At 37.1% G+C, this 22,186-nt stretch overlaps 1 protein-coding gene across 2 annotated transcripts in view; it reads left to right on the top strand.

Annotated features, from left to right (window-relative positions):
* Positions 1 to 469: 469 nt before the first annotated feature.
* The window catches only part of LOC126162591 (threonine aspartase 1), a 49,457-nt gene continuing 27,740 nt past the window's right edge, over positions 470 to 22,186 (top strand). The window contains exons 1-6 of one of the 2 annotated variants that reach the window (XM_049919192.1): positions 472 to 787; positions 1,999 to 2,066; positions 9,574 to 9,845; positions 18,524 to 18,603; positions 18,797 to 18,864; positions 18,989 to 19,120. In XM_049919192.1, the coding sequence (XP_049775149.1) occupies positions 760 to 787; positions 1,999 to 2,066; positions 9,574 to 9,845; positions 18,524 to 18,603; positions 18,797 to 18,864; positions 18,989 to 19,120 (648 nt within the window). In that variant the 5' untranslated portion in view covers positions 472 to 759. Of the gene's footprint in view, positions 788 to 1,998; positions 2,067 to 9,573; positions 9,846 to 18,523; positions 18,604 to 18,796; positions 18,865 to 18,988; positions 19,121 to 22,186 lie in introns of both variants that reach the window. The other variant, XM_049919193.1, reaches the window with a different exon arrangement.

Genomic DNA, 22,186 nt, shown 5'->3' on the forward strand with positions numbered 1-22,186 from the left:
CCGTTTCTAGTTTTTTATTTATTTATTTTCGTGTTCCATAGTTCCTTGACGCGAGAGTATCGCTAGGATGAAGAACTATCAGATATATGGTTAAAAATTAAATGTACACAACACACATACTTACATATTAAGCAAGTTCTACTCGTAATATACAAAAAAAGTCCATTTTGATGTATTGCCTCCTGAGCATTATTTATGGTCAAAGAAGCAGAGGCGAAAACCAATCTACAGGGATAATTTGCATGTCTCTGTATTCGTAGTTACTTTATGTAATATGTGTTATTAAATGTATATAAGCCCTAATATAGTGTCTTCTCAGCGTTAATCGTAATTAAATTTTATAAATTCTTAAACGTTCCAAGAATACTAATTTAATAGTTGCCAATACATTCATATTGTTGACGTACATTGAAATATTTTGTACTAAGTTAGTTCCACCGAAACGCAAGACACTGTAAAATGAGTAATTTTGTTAGCGTAATGCAGGCGTGCTTGTACCACAACTTCCAAGTGTGTGTGAAGTCGGCTGTGCTCATATGGACAAGCATATGCAACAGTCTTAGCACCGTTTTCTTATTATAACATCAGCTGTTTTCAGTGACCTTCAGTACAATACAATTTGTCACTTGTTTTGGGTGCAGCCAGACACTAGACAGTGGTTTGTTTCGCAGCAATGTTTATGTTTTCGTAAAGCGTTTTGAAGTGGTGGCGGAGATATCGTAAAGTGTGTTGGAGTTAGTGCTTCGTTCGTGGGTGACAATGCCAGGGTTTATCGGCGTTCATCTAGGTAAATAAGGCTTAAAATGACATTCCTCCAAATATGTCAAAATTAATTCTATGTTTTCCATTCACCATTGTTGGGACTGACAGTGGAGGCCTAGCGGAAAATTTAAAACTCACCCCGTTCTTCTCGATTTAAAATATACGTCTGTGTTGCTTATTTTGTGAAACAGAAGACAAAACAGATTAGAAAGCGATTTTCTAACTAAAACAACCACTATTCTATCCTAAGAACCTGAAGAATATTATTTGGGCCCTACACGAAGAAAAGCCAAACCCATGAGTTCGTTTTGTTCGATTATGACTCAGCTTTTAACTAGATTAGCTCTGCGGGAGCCGAGTCATTGCAGTCAAGTCGTTAAATGATTTCGAATCTTGTGTAAGATTTCAGAAAATCCAAGAGTAAGATTTCAGAAAATCCAAGAGAGGGCCGTTGTAAGAAAACCATGATGAAAATTCCAAATTATTGCCAAATTACGGCCGTCCGACAATTTTTATTGCCTAGTTTTATTTGTATTTATATCACTGAGTGAGTGCTAGAAGGGATCGTCGTAGGTCAGTATAGTCTGCAAATAATAATACTGTGCTTAGAGTATTTTTTGTTTTTGATGTTTGCTAAACTTCCCAGAAGTGTTTTTTTCAGTGCCATGCATAGTGGCGACTGAGCTTTATTTATTTAGTGATTTTGATATTTCTTTATAGATGATTTCATTAAACATGTCCAATGAACTGGAGGAAATACATTATGATAAGGAGGGAAATTCTGAGAAGTGCAAGTGGTAGGGTGGATATCAGCGGCTGTTCTTACAAGGAAGTGTGGAAGTAGAACCCAGTATTGTTGTTTGTGTGTTAAATGAGCCACTACTATACTGTAGAGTGATCTGAATTAAGTCACTTCTAGCAGTATTCAGTTCACTAGTTTGATACTATTCACAGTTTTTTCATATTATTTTGCACTTACTGAACTACTTGTTATAGATAGTTTCTTACTGTCATTTCTTTAGTCTTTTTGTGCGCTCCACAGTAGAAATACTTTCCCCCCCAGTTGTCCATCATTGTGAGATCAGACACTTCTGAACCCTATGATTCCTTGTAATGTCAGCAACATGTATTCAGGTGTCAGCTTTTTTCTGTTAATCTTACGCATATTTTTTCACTCCCTTGTCTTGTGATTGATGGTTCTGATAAATATGTGTAAAGTGAATTACTGTTTCACAGGTGCTGGTGACCATGCAGAAAGCTTAGTTAAAGAGTATACGAAATTGAGCAACAAAGCATGTAAGAAGGTACATACCATTTTAATTGTTTTCATTGGGAGAGATGACTGTTGACAATTGCTGGATGTAAAAAAAAAAAAAAAAAAAAAAAAAAAAAAAAAAAAAAAAAAAATTGATTCAGCAGAGAGAACATTTTAAATAGGCCTAAACAGTTTCTCAAGACTGTTTAAGATTTTTTTTTAAATTCACCTTTGTCCCAATTCCTTCCTCTTCACTCATCTAACGTACATCCACATTATTTACTGCACACACTCTCTCTCTTCCTGTTCTATTACCCTCCCCCTCCTATTCTATTCCCCCTCCTTCTCCACTTTGTGTGCTACACACAACTTTCCCTGCATCTACCAGGATGGGCTTATAATGCTATTTTCATGTTCATTTATTCACTGCCTCTCTTTCCCAGCAGTTCCCCTCCATTTCCTTCACCCCTCCTTTCATGGCACCTCTTAATTTTTCTCATCCACTCCATTCGTCACAACTCCACATCCCATTTAGATTGCCATGTCAGGATAAAGTAGCTGTGTACTTTTGCATTAGTGGTAATGGATATTGTCTTTATTGTACTTATTTATTCGTACATAAACCATTAAGTATAACAGCAGTGAATGTGTTATATACATTACACAAATAATATATACAAATACAAAACATTAACAAAGTAAGATTGCCTTAGTTGTGGATAGGGCACGAAGTCAATGAGGGCCTAATCAAAGGAATGATCCCAACATTCATCTTGGTAACTTGGGAAACCATGGAAAACCCAGTTAGGAAGGCCGGACAGGGAATAACCTCGCTCCTCCAAAATGTGCTTCGAATACATTAAGACTGGCCTAGCCATCTCGCTCACTATGTGATTGGAACAGGAATCACAAATACATATTCTACATTGCAAGTGCAACATGTCAAAGAATTAAATTAATGATGAAACATGAACATTAAATTTTGAAAATAAAAGTATTCCGTGGGAATGTGAAAACATGTGAACACATTACACAACACAGTTGAAAAGTACAACATGTGCAATAAGTAATCATTGATGCAACTAAAACATGAAACTTTGAAGTAAAACACCTTTCAGAAATTAAAAGTATGTGAACATGCTAGCTAACACTGCTGAGAAGTATAAAACACAAAATCCTGCCAACACTTGCACCAGTTTCCTTCTCCGGGGAGGCATATTGCACTCATCTGAAACACAGGAAACAGAAAACCAACATCAGAAACATTCTTTTGCCAAGAGAAACACATCATACATGGTACAACACTTGACAGAAATTTAAAAAAAAAAACAACAAGAAATGTAGCCTAGTATTCCTGTAAGCGAACATATTTACTTATATTGTAAAAACACGTCTCAGCAAGAAATGACTTTTCAATCGACTCTAAAAACTGTTTCCATCTCCAATCTCTTTAGTTATACAATGTTACTTATAATCTGTCTTGATTGCAAAAATGTTTATTCACATGACTGGTTTCGGTTGCTCTAGAACTATCTTCAGATCTGAAACGACAATGATACTAATTTACTATTTCACAAATGCAAACCTTTTTCATCCTATCTGATCAACATCAAATGTACCAGAACATACCTGCAATTTCATCACAGGAGTAACCTGTCCACACACAGCAACCTTCACATGCTGTGTCACATTAAATTGGTTAGCAGAATGAACATCATTTATATTAACTATAAAACTATTACTGACAGGTGGCGTCTGATACATCTGTTACATTACATATGCACAAACTGTATTAAGTAGATTTTTCTAATTTACTTTTATCTCTAAAAATACTTAGTTAACATCTATAGTTGTCAAGGTTAAAATCTGTACTTGTCAAAATTAAAATACACAATAAAATTATCATTTTTGTATGATCGAAAACAAAGGGTGATTTCTATATCCATGGTGCTAGTGTAGACTTGTTTTCCTCCATGATCTGCTTCCGTGGTTCCCACTATTTTGGTGTTGTGCTGTGAGCCATTCAGTCATCTGATGTCCATCGCCCTGGGTATGAGGGCTGTGCAGGAGGGCCCCGTCAATGACGTTAGGTGCTGCACCCATCTCCCAGCTTATTCACCGTGCACCATCTCTCATCCTTCGACTTGGACTTCTATATGCAACAGTGATCATCTCAGTAAGTAGTCATAAATACTAAAATAGGTGTTATGATTGAACTCACTTTGCTCATTGAGGATTAAATCCGGATCTTTCTTTTTGGTGGGTGTATATTTCAACTTCTTTTGAAGTGTTAAGAAACCATCCCTTATGAGCTCCATGTAGGATGTCTAAGTTTTGTTCAATGTTTGTGACTGAATGCTTTAAGGCAGCCATATGAGCCCCGAACGCTGTTTTGTTTTGAGAATAGGTGTGCTCCCTGACTCTGATTTCAAAGTTCCTACCAGTCTGCCCTATGTATTGTTTACAGCAATCATCACAATTGATCTTATATACACCTGAATCCTGAAATTTATTCCTACTATTGCATATTTTGTGCCAGAGCTTCAATTTTAGCATGTTATTTGTTTGGAATAGTTTCGGTAATAGTTTTATAATTAATATAAATTACGTGCATTCTGCCAACCAATTTAATGTGATGCAGCATGTGAAGGTTGCTGTGTGTGGATGGGTTACTCCTGTAACCGAAATTGCAGGTACATTCTGGTGCATTTGATGTTGATCGGATAGGATGAAAAAGTGTGAAATAGTAAATTAGTATCATTGTTGTTTCAGATGTGAAGACAGTTCTAAAGGAACCGAAACCGGTCATGTGAATAAACATTTTTGCAATCAAGACAGATTATAAGTAACATTGTATAAACAGTGATTGTGGTATCCCATCAGACATTATGTTTGTTTTTGCAAAGCTCTTTAGGTATGTTGGCAGTGCATTATATAGACTAACACCAGAGTGGATCACCCATCTTTGAGTATGAGTTGTTCTAACTAGGTCTCTATGGAGAGACCCACATTTTTTAGTATTATAAATATGATAATCGGAGTCAATTTGCAGGTCACCAAGTCTAGCTGTTGTCCAAAGCTGGTTTAACACTTTGAGTCCCAGTAATGTAAAAAAATTGAACTTTTACAGAAAACTGACATTTATTATCAGAGTAAGCAACAAATACAAGAAGAAATTGATAAAAGATATACAATAAATTGTTTTGATGAGGTGGTTCCCCTTTGGAAGCATTGGGATGTACAGTTTCCAACCATCCACCATTTCACGAGATTTATTTGTCAGCAATTTTGCATTTATATTAGACGCAGTCCCATGAACTCATAACGCCTAAAACAAATTATGTAAAGAGTCCAGCAATAAAGCCTCCCTCATTTTAATAACATGTCACAGAAAAACTGAGAAAATTTACTTTTATTTATGAAAAATACATACTTTGGCATTTTGAATTACTGGGTTTTAAAAATTATATGTGCTAAATCACGTTCTCCATTGTCAGCACATTGACAGTCTATCCTGAAAGTTCTCCTTATATCTTCATGTCAATTCTCTTGGAATGGATGCCACTTCTTGGGTAATGGCCTCTTTAAGTGCTTGCAGTGTTGTGAGACGATGTTTGTGCACTAGAGCCTTCACATGTCCCCATAGAAAAAAATCACAAGGTGATAAATCAGGTGACATCGAGGGCCACGCAATGTCTCCTCGCAAAGAGACAAGATGACCAGGAACAAACTTGCGCAACATTTCCATAGAATGCTGAGAGGTGTGGGATGTTGGTCCATCTTGCTGGAACCACAGTTCTTGATCTTCATGACTAGAAATAAAGTGGTTTAGCCTAGGCTGGAGGAAGGTCTCTAGCATGTGACAATGACAGTTTGAATTAAACATTATCGTGTGCCCACCTTCTTTGAAAAAATACTCTCCCCACACAAAACATTCACCAACAGTGCACCAAACTGTCACATGAGAGCTATGTAGTGGTCACTGATGAATTTCACAAGGGTTTTCTGCAGCCCAGTAGTGGTAATTCTGTTTGTTTACAGTTCCTGATTAAGTGGAAATGGGTAGGTTTGCGGGGGTTGAAGGGACCAGACTGCAAAGGCCATTGGTCCGTGGAAACAGGCCTCATCCGAAGAAATAAACAAAGTGCCAGGTGGAATGTTGTGAAGAATTTCTTCACATGCAGCTCTGTGACTTTCAAAATCTCTTTCACTTAATTCCTGGGTAACCATCATTTTGAAGGGGTGCATATAAAGTTCTCTGTGAATAATTCTTCTTACACTCCTATCAGATAATCCCAGGGCAGCTGCATGTTTAAGTGCTGAACGCGCATTGCTGATTGTTGCACACACACTCTCACATGTGCCACATTTTCTGGTATTGTTGCAGTCTGAGGGTGCCAAGTAGGTTTTCTTTCCAGTGCTGAAACTATATTTCTATCTGGGACATGATCATGTCGGCCAAGTTCGAATCGTCTCCGAAGTGCTCACTGAGTACTAATCACAGAACCGCCATTACGAATAAATTCTTCCACAGCAAGCTATGCCATGGCATACACTGAAAATGGCATGTACACTGCTTTCAAACAAGACACACTCCACATCGGTATCCTCATTACAACTTGCATGCCGGCTAATCAAATGTGGGAGATTTAGAGAGAGAGAGAGAGAGAGAGAGAGAGAGAGAGAGAGAGTGGAAAGCAAAGGTGTTTCAGAACACAGGATTATTTCACAGTGTTGCAAATTATAATGATCTGAAGATGTCCAATTTGCCCTATTATTTGTTTATATTAGTGAGCACATAAATGCAAAGTTACTAAATCATGTCACATTATAAATAGGTTGTTTGAAAACATCCAACAATCTTGTCAGGAGAACACACTCTTCGGAGCATGCACCCATAGTGTGTACATGAATGACTGTCACAAATTTGTTAAAGCAATTAAAAACAGTAATTCTTTTAACTAAAGAGATGTTCTGGCCTCATATTTAGATCCTATGCTGCATCTTGTCTGCCTTCTTACCGGATAGGGAGCAAGAAGTGATTAAATGTAGGCCAGTGGGATTCTTGAAGTAGTCAAGAGCATTAAACAGTCGTGGTATAGGAGATGAGGTGAGAAAAATAGAAAAGTGTTGGTGTACAGACTACTGCTGTCACATTAGCAGACCAGGTGACTCTTTAAGTGGCTGATCAAGCACAAATTTCACACACTAAATTGGTAGTTACAGCAGCATGTATATGTGTGTGTGTGGGGGGGGGGGGGGGGGGAGCAGCAGCGTGCACGCACGTCCAGGTGCTCTTCTGAATTGTTGTGTCACCATTCTGTACTGGCTCTGAAGGCTTTCATACCATAATGAATCGGGGTATTTTTGTTGCATTTGTTGTCAGATCCATTAATTGATGCAACAATATTTGGGTGGTCGAGTCAACTGTTTTTGTCACATGAAACACTGCTATTGAGCTCAATTGATCTAATAGAGGAAGAGATACACAGTTCCACATATAGACACCAAAGAGATAACAACGTGTGTGCCAGAAGCTGTCAGCCCTGCCTATATTTCAATGTATATTCCTACATGATGTATCACTGGTGAATGTTTTCAAGAATGATGTATGTATCAAAATGAAAAATTCAACTGATAAAACTAATAAATTGTGAGACAGGAATGTTGGCAACTGCTTACCTTCAGAACACACATACAGTAAAATTGAAAGTAACACACTGCTTGACTTCTGGAACAAATAGTTCCTTCCTTGGGGAGGAGGAGACATAGGTTGGGGAAGATTTAAGAGATAGGGCAAGACACTCAGACACCAGGATGAGAGAGACCCATCTTTAGTAGATAGGTGAGCCCCTCTCATCATGGGTCTGAATGTCTTGCCCTTCCTTTCGCACCTATTCATCTCCCCATCAAGGAAGGAACTATTTGTTCCAAAAGACAGGTAGTGTGTCATATTTTATTTTATTTGCGAATTATTTAGGCACAACGGAGACGACTCACTGCAAGGCATAAGTGCTGTGCCGTTGATAGGTACACAAACAAAAGGTACAGTTTCCAGAATGAGATTTTCACTTTGCAGCGGAGCGTGCGCTGATATGAAACTTCCTAGCAGATTAAAACTGTGTGCCCGACCGAGACTCGAACTCGGGACCTTTGCCTTTCGCGGGCAAGTGCTCTACCATCTGAGCTACCGAAACACAACTCACACCCGGTACTCACAGCTTTACTTCTGCCAGTACCGGGCGTGAGTTGTGCTTCGGTAGCTCAGATGGTAGAGCACTTGCCCGCGAAAGGCAAAGGTCCCGAGTTCAAGTCTCGGTCGGGCACACAGTTTTAATCTGCCAGGAAGTTTCAAAAGGTACAGTGCTTTGTTAGCTTTCAGAATGAACTTCCTTCTTCACGCTTGTAAGAAAAACATGCACGCACGCGCGCCCACCACACACACACACACACACACACACACACACACACACACACACACACACACACACACACACACGTACATACGTCTCCCTACACTGTGCTCAGTCGACTGAGCACACTCACTCACATGCGCATGCCTGTCTCCTGTGCTCAGTTGACTGTGCGTGCGCACGTTTTTCCTACAAGCTTGAAAAAGGAAGCTCACTCCGAAAGCTAACACAGCTCTGTACCTTTTGCTTGCGTACCTATCAACGACACAACACTTATGCCTTTTAATGAGCTGTCTCTTTTATTCCTAAATAATTTGCAATTCTCAACCAGAACTTTTTGTACATTATTACTTTTATTTGTGTCTATCAGCATTACTACACGTTTTGCCTCCTGAAGGTACGTACTGGATGCATTGCTATAAAAAAAGTTGCAACCCCTTTTGCAGACAGAGTAAAGAGTGTTGTTGTTGATGTGTTTCAAAATGGAGTTCCTCATCATGCTTGACGAAAGTTAGTAAGGTTATCTACTAGTTTAATTTAATTTGACTAGTTAAGGGTAAATATGACAGCAGTGATCCCAAGCACTGAACTTCGGCCCTGAGGGCTTGTGTTTAATTCCGGATAGGGATGCAGAGTTTCCTTTGTTTCAGCAGGACAGCACTGGGTCTACGCAGGCTGCTGCTTAATGAGTACTGGGAATCTTTCCTGAGGGCAAAAGATTGGGCTTTCCACCCGCCCTCTCTTCACACTTCAGAAAAGAAAGGCTGCACTCTGCCGTCAGACCAATAGCCCAGTCTCAGGCTTGTGCTACAGACTTTACCTTTACCTAAGCATACCCTCTCAATAACAAGCAACTATCTGCTTACCATAGCATTTCATTGTGCTCCTTTATTTTAGGAGTGCTTTGCCCCCACAGGGAGGGAGATGGACTGTTTCACAATTTAGATAACTGATATATTTTTGTTTAATTTTCTGGCATGTTGTGGAGGAAGATATTCTCTCCTGAGTATATCCCTTGTAACATGTGCACAACATATGAAGTTGTCTGAAGTTTGAAATGTACAACATGTTTATCGTTAGAGTGAAGTAATTTAATGTACATTTGTTTCTGGACTTTTAACATGGTTGTTAATTTCTGTTCAGGCATTTCTGATGCTGGAGAGTGGAGCAAGTGCTGTCAATGCTTGCACAGAAGCTATTATGATTCTAGAAGACTCGCCTCTTACAAATGCCGGTCTTGGATCGAACTGCACGTGGGATGGTGATGTCGAATGTGATGCTAGTGTCATGGATGGACATTCACTACAACAAGGAGCTGTTGGTGCTGTCAGTGGTGTAAAAAACCCTGTCTGTCTTGCACGCAACCTGTGTATGGAACGTAGTGAACGTTTGTCAATGGGGCTTATCCCCCCAAGGTGATGTAAAGTTTTGATACGATTTTTTGCGTGTGTAGTATGTTTATTGCTTTCCAAGATCTTTGCATATATATTGCAATATAATTACAATTGACTAAACAATGTAAAATCCAGGATTGAATGTAACAACACACACACACACACACACACACACACACACACACACACACCACTGTGCATACAGAGAGAGAGAGAGAGAGAGAGAGAGAGAGAGAGAGAGAGAGTCTGTCATCTATTGTTGATGAAGGCCTTACAGGCCGAAAGATTTATTCGTTACTTTTTGTTGTGCCTATCTGTGACTCAGCATCTCCACTATATGGTGAATTCCAGTTGACTGATTTGCAAACATGTTGAGACATCACTCCCTTCCACCTGAACTTAGTCAGTGCCTTTGGTACAGGAATTAGTGCATTGTTTCTTTCCATGCCACTATAGAGGTTTATTTGATACTTGCCCAAAATGTGTTAACAGAGTGCTATGTGTGTACTGGGATTGGAGCAGGTTGTAAAATAAAAGTGCAGTGTTTTACAACAGCATTACATTATTTGGTCTTGCAATAAAATACTATCATAAAAAATAGTAATAAGGCACTGCTGAATAGCATCAGAACTTTGAAATAGAATCACGTTAAATCACCTAAAGCCGCTAATTGTCACATTGTCATTCTCAATCGTATCCTATTGAGTACACAAATGTGAAACAAATACTAACAAAGAGATAGAGGAGCTGGCCAGTACTTACCTAAGCGGAGGAGGGAGGGGTGAACAGGGGAAATCAAACCCTCGTAAGAGTGGCATCAATGCAGTGCAGGGTGGCTTGCGTTAGCCACCTAGTTTGGAGCTGTTCTGCAGTACATAAATGGAGGTATATAAGTATGAGATGATATCATGCAGATGGTGTAATATCTCTTACAAGAATAATGTAGGCGATATCTTTATAGAGATGATATGAAGTGGAGGTCATCACCACAACAACAACAACAACAACAACAATGATAATAGAAACATAATAACAATAATAATAATCACTCTATTCAGTATAAAATGATAAAAGGATATTTTTCTGAATTTGCCAGTTCATGAAAAATATATATGTATTGTGCATACATTATTTTACAATATACTGTGATATAAGTAGACACGTTCGCATAGCAATTTGCTTGTAGGTAACGCTTGATTTGAACGTAGAAAACATTTCAGCTTAGGAACTGACATTTATCTTACATTATATGTTTAAGAAGTGATGAAAAACAGAAACTGAATATTAAGTAATTATATTTATTAATTGTAAAGTTCTGTCTGAAGCCTATGTAAAATTTTCTTTATTCTGTGCAAAGCTGATACTCATAAAGTGAGCACCGGCTGGTGTGGCTGAGCGGTTCTAGGCACTTCGGTCTGGACTGCGCGACTGCTACAGTCGCATGTTCGAATCCTGCCTCAGGCGTGGATGTGTGTGATGTCCTTAGGTTAGTTAGGTTTAAGTAATTCTAAGTTCTGGGGGACTGATGACTTCAGATGTTAAGTCCCATAGTCCTCAGAGCCATTTGAACAATAAAGTGAGCAGTGTGAATTGCAGTCAAGTTCTGTATCACGGAGAGACATGATAGAACTCAGCTGTGTATTGGCAAAGAATCAATCCTGGATATAGTAGGTTTCTGTGGTACAATGCTATTCTATGGCTGTGACAAGAAGAGAATTAGAATTTGTTTGGTGTCTGAAATCTGTGTACATAGTCATTACATGTGTGACTTACATTTCATATGTTGGTGTATTCTAAATTATAGCACCTTCTTCATTTGGTAGTGTAGGAACTGGTGTGTGCTACTTGTAGTTTACAGACTTATGACTTGCATTATTTGAAAAGTTTATGTAGTTTGAATTTCATGCCAAATGTAAAAGGTGAATGCTGCCATTTTGAAGGCTGATTGTAGTGAAAAGAACATGTTAAATACACTATCTGACGATAAGTATGTGGACACCTGTTAGTGGACATTAATATGGGGTGTGTCTATTGGGAATACAGAAGTGTTAGATTCCACCTGTCTGCTTTGACCCATGACGTCATCAGTATGGTGGAAATGGCTATTCTAAGCATCTCCAATATGGCGCCTGTGATATCACTACATACACGGCAACAAACATGAAAATAAGACAATAACATCTCCCTCCAAAAATACATTCAAACTAATGGGGCAACCACGAGAAATTGGGTGTTTTAGGGAGGGGATAAGCTAAATATAATAGTAAAAAAAAATCCCAAAACACACAAGATGATAAAAAAAAATTACAAGATCTACAGGAATGAAAAAACCAACGCCTACAGCTACGAAAAACAAATCCAAAACCACAATGCCTCAAAAATTAAAAACTCAAATATCCTTATGTAAATTAAAATACATTCAATACACAATAAATACACAAAACATTCCAACTCGAGAAAAAAATAGACCCAAAAAAAAAAATTACTTACCACCAACAATTTTCGGCCGGCCAATCCCCCCCCCCCCCCAAAAAAAAAAAGAAAAGAAAAAAAAACACATAGAGGACACCATCAAACACAAGATGACAAACACAACCAACCCAAACTCTGTGCCGTAATGACGTCACACACCACAACACCCTTACGTCATGGGTTAAAGCAGATGGGTGGAATCGGACGCTTCTGTTGACCCGTATCTACCATATCCTTTATGATTACTTGAAATCTGCTGTGGACATTTTCAGTAAGTGTCTGAATGTCTGTGAAGGAATGGCAGCCAATTTGTCCGCAACAGCTGAAATCAGAGAAAGTAATGATGTTGGATACTGGTGTTTGGAGCGAAGTTGTCATTCTAACTTGTCCTAAAGTTGTTCCATGGGTTTCAGGTCAGGACTCAAGGCAAGCCACTCCATTTCAGGAATGTTATTGTCCACAAACCATTGCCTCACATTTGCTGCTTTGACAAGTTACATTGTCATGCTGGTGGAATGTGAAGTTTGTTTTATTCATGTAATAAAATACAGATGTTTGAGAGATATGTACTGATGTGCAAGAGATACGTCAAGGTTACAATTCAGTATTTGAAATGTTGTCGTGCTTACAGTATTACTTGGTGAAGGGTTTACTTATTTAAAATTTGACAAACTTACAATATTACTTACGGAGGAATTTATACCCGGTTCTTTCTAATACTATTTTATAATTTACATCCACTATAACTAGCATAAAGTTTTGTTTGATTTTATGAACCCAGCTCAAAGTATAACTTCATCCTTCATGAAATCTTCCACTGAGTAGTAGGTCTTTCAATTAGAAAATCGTGCAACTTGCTTTTTGAAATATTTAGCTTCATGTTCATTATGTTGCACCCATTTATTCTGTTGTTAATTTTCATGGCTATATACAGAGGAGTCTGAACAAACAATTTTAAGCAATGTGAGGTGAAAATAAAGTTTTCTTTATGTCTTGTGTTGTATGAGTGTTTAATTTTTTTATGAGTGTTCAATTTTTTCCTTAAAAAAAAAAAAGAGAATCACCTCAAAGGTGTACAAGGAGGGGACAGTTATTATTTTTAGGTCTTTAAATAATGGTCTGCATGATGCCCTCGGCTATGTGGTGCACATGTTACAAATGATTCTTTTTTGTCACTTTAAAATTTGTGTAATGTTTCCCAAGTTTTCCCAAAAACTATGCTATATCTAATAACAGATTCAAAGTAGATTCCTGATGTCCATACGAGTGGCATTATTTAAGCCATTTAGATTAAACCACATTTCCGAGTTATTTAACGTATTCATGACACACTGTGGTATATTGTCAGAATTTTCATTTTCAATTAGGGCAGAAGTATCATCTGAAAAGAAAGAATATTTAGCATGCTGGTTTCAGTCATTTGTTGATATTCGTGGAACTGCAGAACAGGACCATGTTTCTTTCACTGAATTGAAGTGGTTTCTGTCAGTGGACACATGAATAGTTTAAACACAAGAACTTTGTCAACCAGAAAGGCACCTGCCTTTTGTGAAAACACATTGCACTGTCAGAAAATTGGAGTGTGATAAGTTAAATTGTGTCTTAGAACAGAGGGCTCTAATGAAACAACTCATTTCTTAAGTGAATCTGTTTGTGATTTGAATCATCCCTAAAGGAATATGCCATCCCCCTTCCTCCCCCATGTTCTACCAATTGAAAGTCTCCAGAATTCAGTTGGACCATCTTAAAGTAAGAGTCTTTATAGACAGGCTGCTCATATTGGTGGAACTAAAAATTAAAATAACAATGGGAATTAATGAAATCAGTGTCAATTTGCTATGCAAAGTAGCGTCACTTATAGTAGAAGGAGTTCGTGCATGCGGTACTGAACAAAGCAGACTTTTTGATTACCTTGTACATACACAACTAATACTTACAGAATAATAATATAGAGAAATACAATAGTAAAAGAAACATACAAATATACAATGAACAAAAACAGTAGTGCAATTCTTCTTTATTTGCAGAATTTCATTTCATGTGTTTGAGGTGAGGGATGTTTATTACTAATTTATTGCCCTCTGTTATGATCCTGCCACTCTGAGTCCATACATTTTCATACCATACTGCAAGATGGTGATGGTTAACAATTTTAATCTTTCAAGTGTGGGTTCTTTCCTGGCAGTAATTTCGGTATTGGCAAGTTTTGTTTTCTGACTAGACACATCTTCTCTTTTTTAGTATGACACAAATTTTATGTTGTGGGTATAGTTTCACAGCTCCTTGTTGTTTGCATCATAATTCATGGCTTTTGGCAGTATCACCTACATTCATTACAAACAAATCATAGATGTTTATCTGATCTCTCTTTGCCACCTCAAACAAGAGCAAGCTCTCCTTATCTGATGTTGATGTCTTTCAGCAGTGACGGTCAACAATTTATTTCCTAAATCAACATACCTCGTTTTAAATTCAGACAAACACTTCCTTAGAAATCAAATTTCAGCAATAATGTGTCTGATTGTTCTTGAATTGTGTCATAACTGCAGCAGTTACCATACTTGTATACCTGTACAATGTCCAGAATCAAGATGCTATCTGCCACTGGTGGCTTTGTGTCTACATTACCAAATGTCATATTCAGAAATTTGCTATGTTCAGTTTCAAAATGAACTGTTACAGTTCTTTCCATATTTTACTATTGTCTAGGTTTTTTTTTTTCATAAATTTTAATGATGTATTTGGCCTGATGCATTTTGTTGGTATTTACACAGTTGTCATCCAGTGTGAAATCACTCTATGGTCTGATTCTTGACATCTCAGATTCTGATAACTTTTTGTACATTGATATTCATTGTTATCTACATGAAAAATTCTAAATTAAGGTTTCTTATCCCTTTCATTTTTGAGTTATTAATTTTTAAAGTTTCCAAAATTGTGTGTGTGTGTGTGTGTGTGTGTGTGTGTGTGTGTGTGTGTATATATATATATATATATATATATATATATATAGATGTATTTAAAAAGAAAGATGATGAGACTTACCAAACAAAAGCGCTGGCAGGTCGATAGACACACAGACAAACACAAACATACACACAAAATCTAGCTTTCGCAACCAATGGTTGCCTCGTCAGGCACCTGTCTTTCAACAACATCTTTGCCTCTTTACTTCCGCCTCCACTGACATCTCTGCCCAAATTCTTTGCCTTTACAAATGTCTGCTTGTGTCGGTGTATGTGCGGATGGATATGTGTGTGTGTGCGAGTGTATACCTATCCTTTTTTCCCCATAAGGTAAGTCTTTCCGCTCCCGGGATTGGAATGACTCCTTACCCTCTCCCTTAAAACCCACATCCTTTCGTCTTTCCCTCTCCTTCCCTCTTTTCTGATGAAGCAACGGTTTGTTGCGAAAGCTTGAATTTTGTATGTATGTTTGTGTGTCTATCGACCTGCCAGCGCTTTTGTTTGGTAAGTCTCATCATCTTAATAGTGGGAACATATTAAAATAAATTTTATTGTACTGGTAAACACTGGATACTGGGTGCAGTCTATAGGACTTTAGACTTACAACCAAGTTGCAAGGAAAGACTTAAAAATGTCAAAAATGAAATAAAGTCATCAAATCATTATCATTTTTTATTTGGTGACAATTTATTAGATTTATATTTAAATTCAGATTTGACTTTCCCCATTTTTAACAGTGCAAACACTTTTAACACAGACCATAACAACAGATGCTCTATAAAGCATATGAATTATTTACTTAACTGTACTTTTATTTTACACATACATTAATATTATCAATTAAACATTGGTGTTGCTGTTACTGAATGTTTTTGTTTGAATGCTCTGCAATGTGAAATTTTCTAGTGATCTTTAGCAAGAAAAACATTATGGTCATCCAAACACAATATTATTACAATCTAAGATTATATATTGCAGTCTTCTTTTAAATGACATAGCCTTGTTCTCTCAAGTAATAATGGCATATTACTAATATAAAAACACATTTTTTCCAGTACATTCTGATAAGCCTTTCACATCTATTCAGCCGATAGTTCATGTGTTCTTCCAGAGGCAGTACTGGGGCTTAGTTTAAAATGTATGATTTTTTTTCTGGAACAGTCCATTTATCTATAATTCTTGGATATGAAAAAGAAGGAGCTTGTACACAAAGTTGCACAAATAAAAGGTTTACTATTTCTTTCACATCTCTTGATAGCACAGAAGTCATCCACCATTTGTTGTCATAAGCGCAAGCAAGAAATCCTACATCTGTTCAAAAGCATTTCATCTGCATCAGTATCCACTTGAATTTTATGAGCATCAAAATCCTTAAAATGGGAAACAACATTGGTTTAACTTTGCTTATAGGAATAAATACATGATGCTTCCAAGCCTCTGTTACTGCTGCCTTGCAGAATCGTTCTGCTGAGCTTCTTTATTTCTGCTGCTTGTTCATCATTTGTGACTGATGAAATATTTTTCTTTAACCTAGTCAGATAATTGGAAGAGAGATAGTATTTGAATTGTGTCATGCTTCCATAGCAGATAAGAATGATAAGAAAACCATAATTTATTAAGCCATCCTATATGAATGTCCTCAAGTGACAATGTGGCAGAAGTGTGATGGTGTCATAATCTGAAATGCTTGATTGCCCAGTAATGTAAGAAAAAGATAGATCGCTACATGCAGTAAAGATGCCATTAAGTTTCAGACAGGCACAATTGAAGGACACTTACACCTTAGCTTCTGACCCAACCTTCAAGTGAAACACACACACACATTCATTCAAACAAGCAAGTACACCTCATGCACACATGACCACTATCTCTGGCAGCTCGGACTAGAAGGCATTGTTGTCAAAGTGTCTGGAAATGCCTGTCATGTTTGCATGAGGTGTGCTCATGTGCTTTGTGTGTGTGTGTGTGTGTGTGTGTGTGTGTGTGTGTGTGTGTGTTTTTATATATATATATATATATATATATATATATATATATATATATATATATATATATATATAAAGGCTGTGGCTGAAAGCTAAAGTTTTAATTGTGCCTGTCTGCAACTTAATGTGTCATCCTTACGGTAAGTAGCACTATTACCTTTTCCATACATTTTTGATATTCTAACCTGAATTTCCCACTGTTTAATCATTCAGTAAAACGTTATATGACAAGCACAGTGACAGTGCTTGGTATGTGCCATATTTCAACATGTCCCTCTCAGTGTTTCATTGTATGATTGAGCATTTAAATCATGACACCATTGCTTTTCTTCCACCTCGTCACCACCTTGTGCTTAATGAGTTGTACGTGTGTGCAGTAACCTGCTCCCCTTTCCCACTCCAGTGCTCTGCTAATTTTATCTCAACAATTCATCTCTACTGCATCAATAGATATGAATGGTTTTGTTTAATCATATACTGATAACATATATTTTCCATTGTTCTACAAACATAAACTCCTATATAAATGAAAAAGACATAAGATCCTTTACATTATTTATGTTAAATTGTTATTTGGCATGGTTTACTACATTTTAATATGATAAACCAAAGTGTGCGCAATTAGTTAGCAATAATTACATTTTAACTTTAGTTTTATGAATTGGCCTGCAAACTTTTTGCAGTTGCGACACAGCTGACAATGAAAATTGCAGTCAAATAAAATTTATTTCATTGTGAAATTAGGCACACACATTAACAAATAAAGTATGACTGATGTGCAATTTTTTAGCATTAAAATGTTTCCAATTTTAAAATTTCATCAGTTTAAAAGCAAGTATGATTTCGGAAAATGTATAATTTTTGTGATGGTACTGAAGTAGCAAATGTTTTTAAAGCTTACGAGAAATTGTGGGAAAAACATAAATTTCTGGTCAGTAGATCCAATAGTTCTTGAGATATGACCATTTTAAGGATTCAAAACATGACAAAAATCACTCAATTTTGGAAAAGGAAATCAATAATTCAAGAAATGAAATTTGAAAAAAAAATCTTTAATTTTGGATTTTACCTTACTGTAGTGTACAGAATAAAAAGACAAGCTGCAAAATTCTATAGCATGTTGGTTCAAATGTATCTTTTTATTTGTTGGTTTTACAAATAAAGACCCAATAATGCTTTGCTGCTTTGTAATTGCTTGATAACCACAGATTCATTTTCATCATGTAAAACATAAGCTGCTTATCTGTGCTGAAGTTTAGGCTTCAATCCTTTCCAGTATGCTCGTTGGAGATAGTGCCCGTGCCCATGCTGCAAAAGTGGGTGTTGAGCTTGTGCCTCCAGAAGCTCTTGTCACAGGTATTGTACAAGTTATGTATGGCCAAGAATAATGTATGTGTGATAAATATTGACATGTTGGGTATTATATGTGTGAGAGTAACCTTTACATGGTTATTGAGTTTGCAGTACTATGATTGGCTTATTGACTGTATTGTAATATACTTTGAGCACTGAGAACATTTAGAGAAGTTAGTATTGCCTTTTGTTACAGCGGAACAACAGAGAAGGTATAATAAATACAAGAGAAGAGTAACAATTGCTCCAGAAGATCAGATGGAGGTAAACAACATTAAAGTTGCTTAATGCTTTGTCATTGGAGTTAGGTCTTCAGAAAAATACTCATCAGATTTTAATATGTAATGTGTCACGTAGGTACCAAAGACCAGATTCTTTTTTTTTTCAGGATACTGGAGCTGAATGGGAACCTGCTCGTTTAGATACTGTTGGAGCAGTGTGTGTAGATTTTCAAGGCCATGTTGCTGCAGCGTGTTCAAGTGGAGGTATCATGCTCAAAACCAAGGGTCGGGTTGGACAGGTCTGTAAGAACTTTTAATTGGAAAATATAACAATGAAAACAATCAATTTTTGACAAAATAATTTAATTGGATAGGTAAAAAATCTACTCATCACGTGGCAGCAGAACACAAACATAAAAGAAGATTGTAATTAGGCAAGCTTTTGAAGCCAATGACTTCTTGTTCAGGCAGAAAGCTTGAAGGGAAAGGGAGAGGGGTTAAAGAAAAAGACTGGAGAGTTCTAGGAAAAGGAGATTTCAGAAAAGTCACCCAGAACCACGAGTCAGGGGAGACATACCGCACAGGTTCCCATGCAGTAACTCTTCCCTGACCAGTGGTTCCGGGTGACTTTCCCAAAATCTACCCCTTTTCCTAGACCTCTTCAGCCCTTTTCCTCCACTCCTCTTCCTTTCCTTTCAACCCTTGTGCCTGAAGGAGGAGCCACTGGCTCTGAAAGCTTGCCTAATTACAACCTTCTTTAATGTGCGTGTTTTGCTGCCACTTGGCTATTAATTGGAATGTTAGACAACCCACTTTACTATACAGGGGTAATATTCTTGTGGATATAAGTTTTGGTTTTAAGCTAACCCATTGTCTTGCATTTCAGGACACCGCATAGCAGCAGCTATTTTTCTGGAAGTAACATTGTGATTGAAAATCACAGTTGTACACCTCAAAACAAGAGACTTGAAGTGTTACAATGTTTCAGGATGTTATGGCAACTAACAAGGCCAACATCTTTTGTCACAAATATAGCCCTGTGTCCTGGGGGAAACAGTCAAGTGTTTTCAAATTTTTGTACTGTTGTACTGAGTGTCATGAACAACATACTAAAAATCCTGACTTATGTGAGCATGGGGATGGGGAGAGGCACACGTAAAAAAGACTTTCTTAGGTTTTTCTTGAATATTCTGGAAACTGCAGCTTCTAGCAAAAACATTTCCCAGTACAAAATTAAATTACATTAAATTTCATACAATAAAAGGCCGTATTCATTTTTTTCTCTACAATTAATAGTTCTGTGTTGGAGGGGATGGAAAAATCTCAGTTATTAAAAATAGTTAAATGAAGTGAGTTAAGAACAAATATTAAATGTGCGTACAATATATAAGTGCAACAGAGCTGTCTTAAGGGATGAATTGTGTTCTGGGAGTGTAACAAGATGAAAAGGCAGGGGTGGGGATCAGAAGTGTGAGGGAAGGTAAGTCAACAGATTGTGGTAATATAGGTCTCCAAAATGAAGAGTGCGCAGACAGTTTACCATTCTCTCCACCACACTAGATCACAAAAAGCGGCTCCAGAGCATTTCACAAAGTTATTCCAACACCTCTGCAGCCCAGCTCCCATGGTGAGGTTGTTAACTTTCCGCTTAGTGTTTTATTACTTCAGTGAATATAGATATGAGTTGCTATTAATACAAATGCAAGAAAAGCATATGTACAGATTCTATGTAAATCTCTGCACACTGCTATAAGGGAAATTGATTGTTAATCATACTTTATGACAGTCGTAGCATTCTTCAAGGAAAGACAACTTCACCACCATGAGCACTGTTCCCTTTTCAGTGTATAGACAGTCTGTTTCTCACCACCATGTACTTTGCCATTCTCTTGTGTAAGTAGATGAAATAACTTCACTGAGCTTGGGTTAATATAGTGGAGTTAGTTACATGTTCCTTAAATCATTTGAACGATTCTTTTATCGAAATGATGTGGAACGAGTCAATTTACAGGATATGTGTATGTGATTAGTGTCAACATTATGAACACATTATTGTTTTAGTCCTACTCAGGCAACTATGCTTAAAACAAGTTGTTGTTGTTGTTTTTCCTGGCTACCAGTTTTTAAGAAGAAATTGATGGAATAGAAGGAAAATTGTCCAGGAGAAATGATTTTGAATTAGATTTAAAACATGCTGTGCTACCTGTCAGACACTTTATATTATTGGGCAAATAATCAAAAATTTTTGTTGGTACATATTGAACTCCTTTCTGAGCCACTGGCAACATTAATACTGGGTAATAAGTCATTTTTCCCTCTGGTGTTGTAGGTATGGACATCACTGTTCTCTTCAAATTGTGATGGATTATTAATGAAGAATTTCATTAGCGAATATCTGTATTGTGGCATAGTTAAAATGCCTAGCTCCTTGAAGAGGTGCCTACATTACATCTGTGGGTGAACACCACATATTATTCTTACTGATCACTTTTGTGCAATCAATGCTTGCTTATTAAGTGGTGTGTTATCCCAGAAAAATATTCTGTAAGACATTATTGAGTGGAAATATGCAAAATATGTCAGAAAAATGATACTTCTGTTTCCAAGATTAGCAATTATACGAAGAACAAAAGTAGCTGAAAGTAATTATTTGAGAAGCTCAGTAATATTTTTCTTCCAGTTCAAGTTTCCATTAATATGTACACCCAAATATTTATAGCATTCTACCCTGTTTACTGACTCTTGCTTTTGTGCTACATCAGTTGTTATATATGACTCCATTTGTTGTACAGAACTGAATATAGTGTGTTTTTTCAAAATTTAGGGAGAGTCCATTTTCTGAGAATCACTTTATAATTCTTTGGAAAATATCATTCACCATCTCTCCCGTTGCTTTATGGGATTTATTATAGTACTAGCATCCCCTGCAAAAGCACCAATTCTGCATGTTGATTGTTAAGTGGAAAGTCATTCACATGCATAAGCAATAGGAGTGGGCCCAAAATTGAACAGGACTCCCTTTGTGGTTACTCCCCAGTCATTAAAATTTTCTATCCTTCCAGCATTGTTTGAATTATTCAGCACAACCTTTTACATTCCCCACAAAACTTGAGTTTTTCTAGGAAAGTAACATGACCTAATCAAACACGTTGAAAAGATCACAGGAAATTCCAGCTGGCAGTATTTTATAATTTAAGATTTGTAAAAACTTGCATTCTCAGTCCAGCAACCTTTTGGAATCAAAACTGTGATGTACTAAGTAAATTGTTGACTCTGAAGTGTGAGACTGCTCTTGACTATATTACATTTTTGGATATTTTGCAAAAAGATGTCAGTAAGAAAATTAGGTGATAATTGTGTAAGTC

Source organism: Schistocerca cancellata, chromosome 2 (genome assembly GCF_023864275.1).
Source record: "Schistocerca cancellata isolate TAMUIC-IGC-003103 chromosome 2, iqSchCanc2.1, whole genome shotgun sequence".
Classification (NCBI taxonomy): Eukaryota; Metazoa; Arthropoda; class Insecta; order Orthoptera; family Acrididae; genus Schistocerca; species Schistocerca cancellata.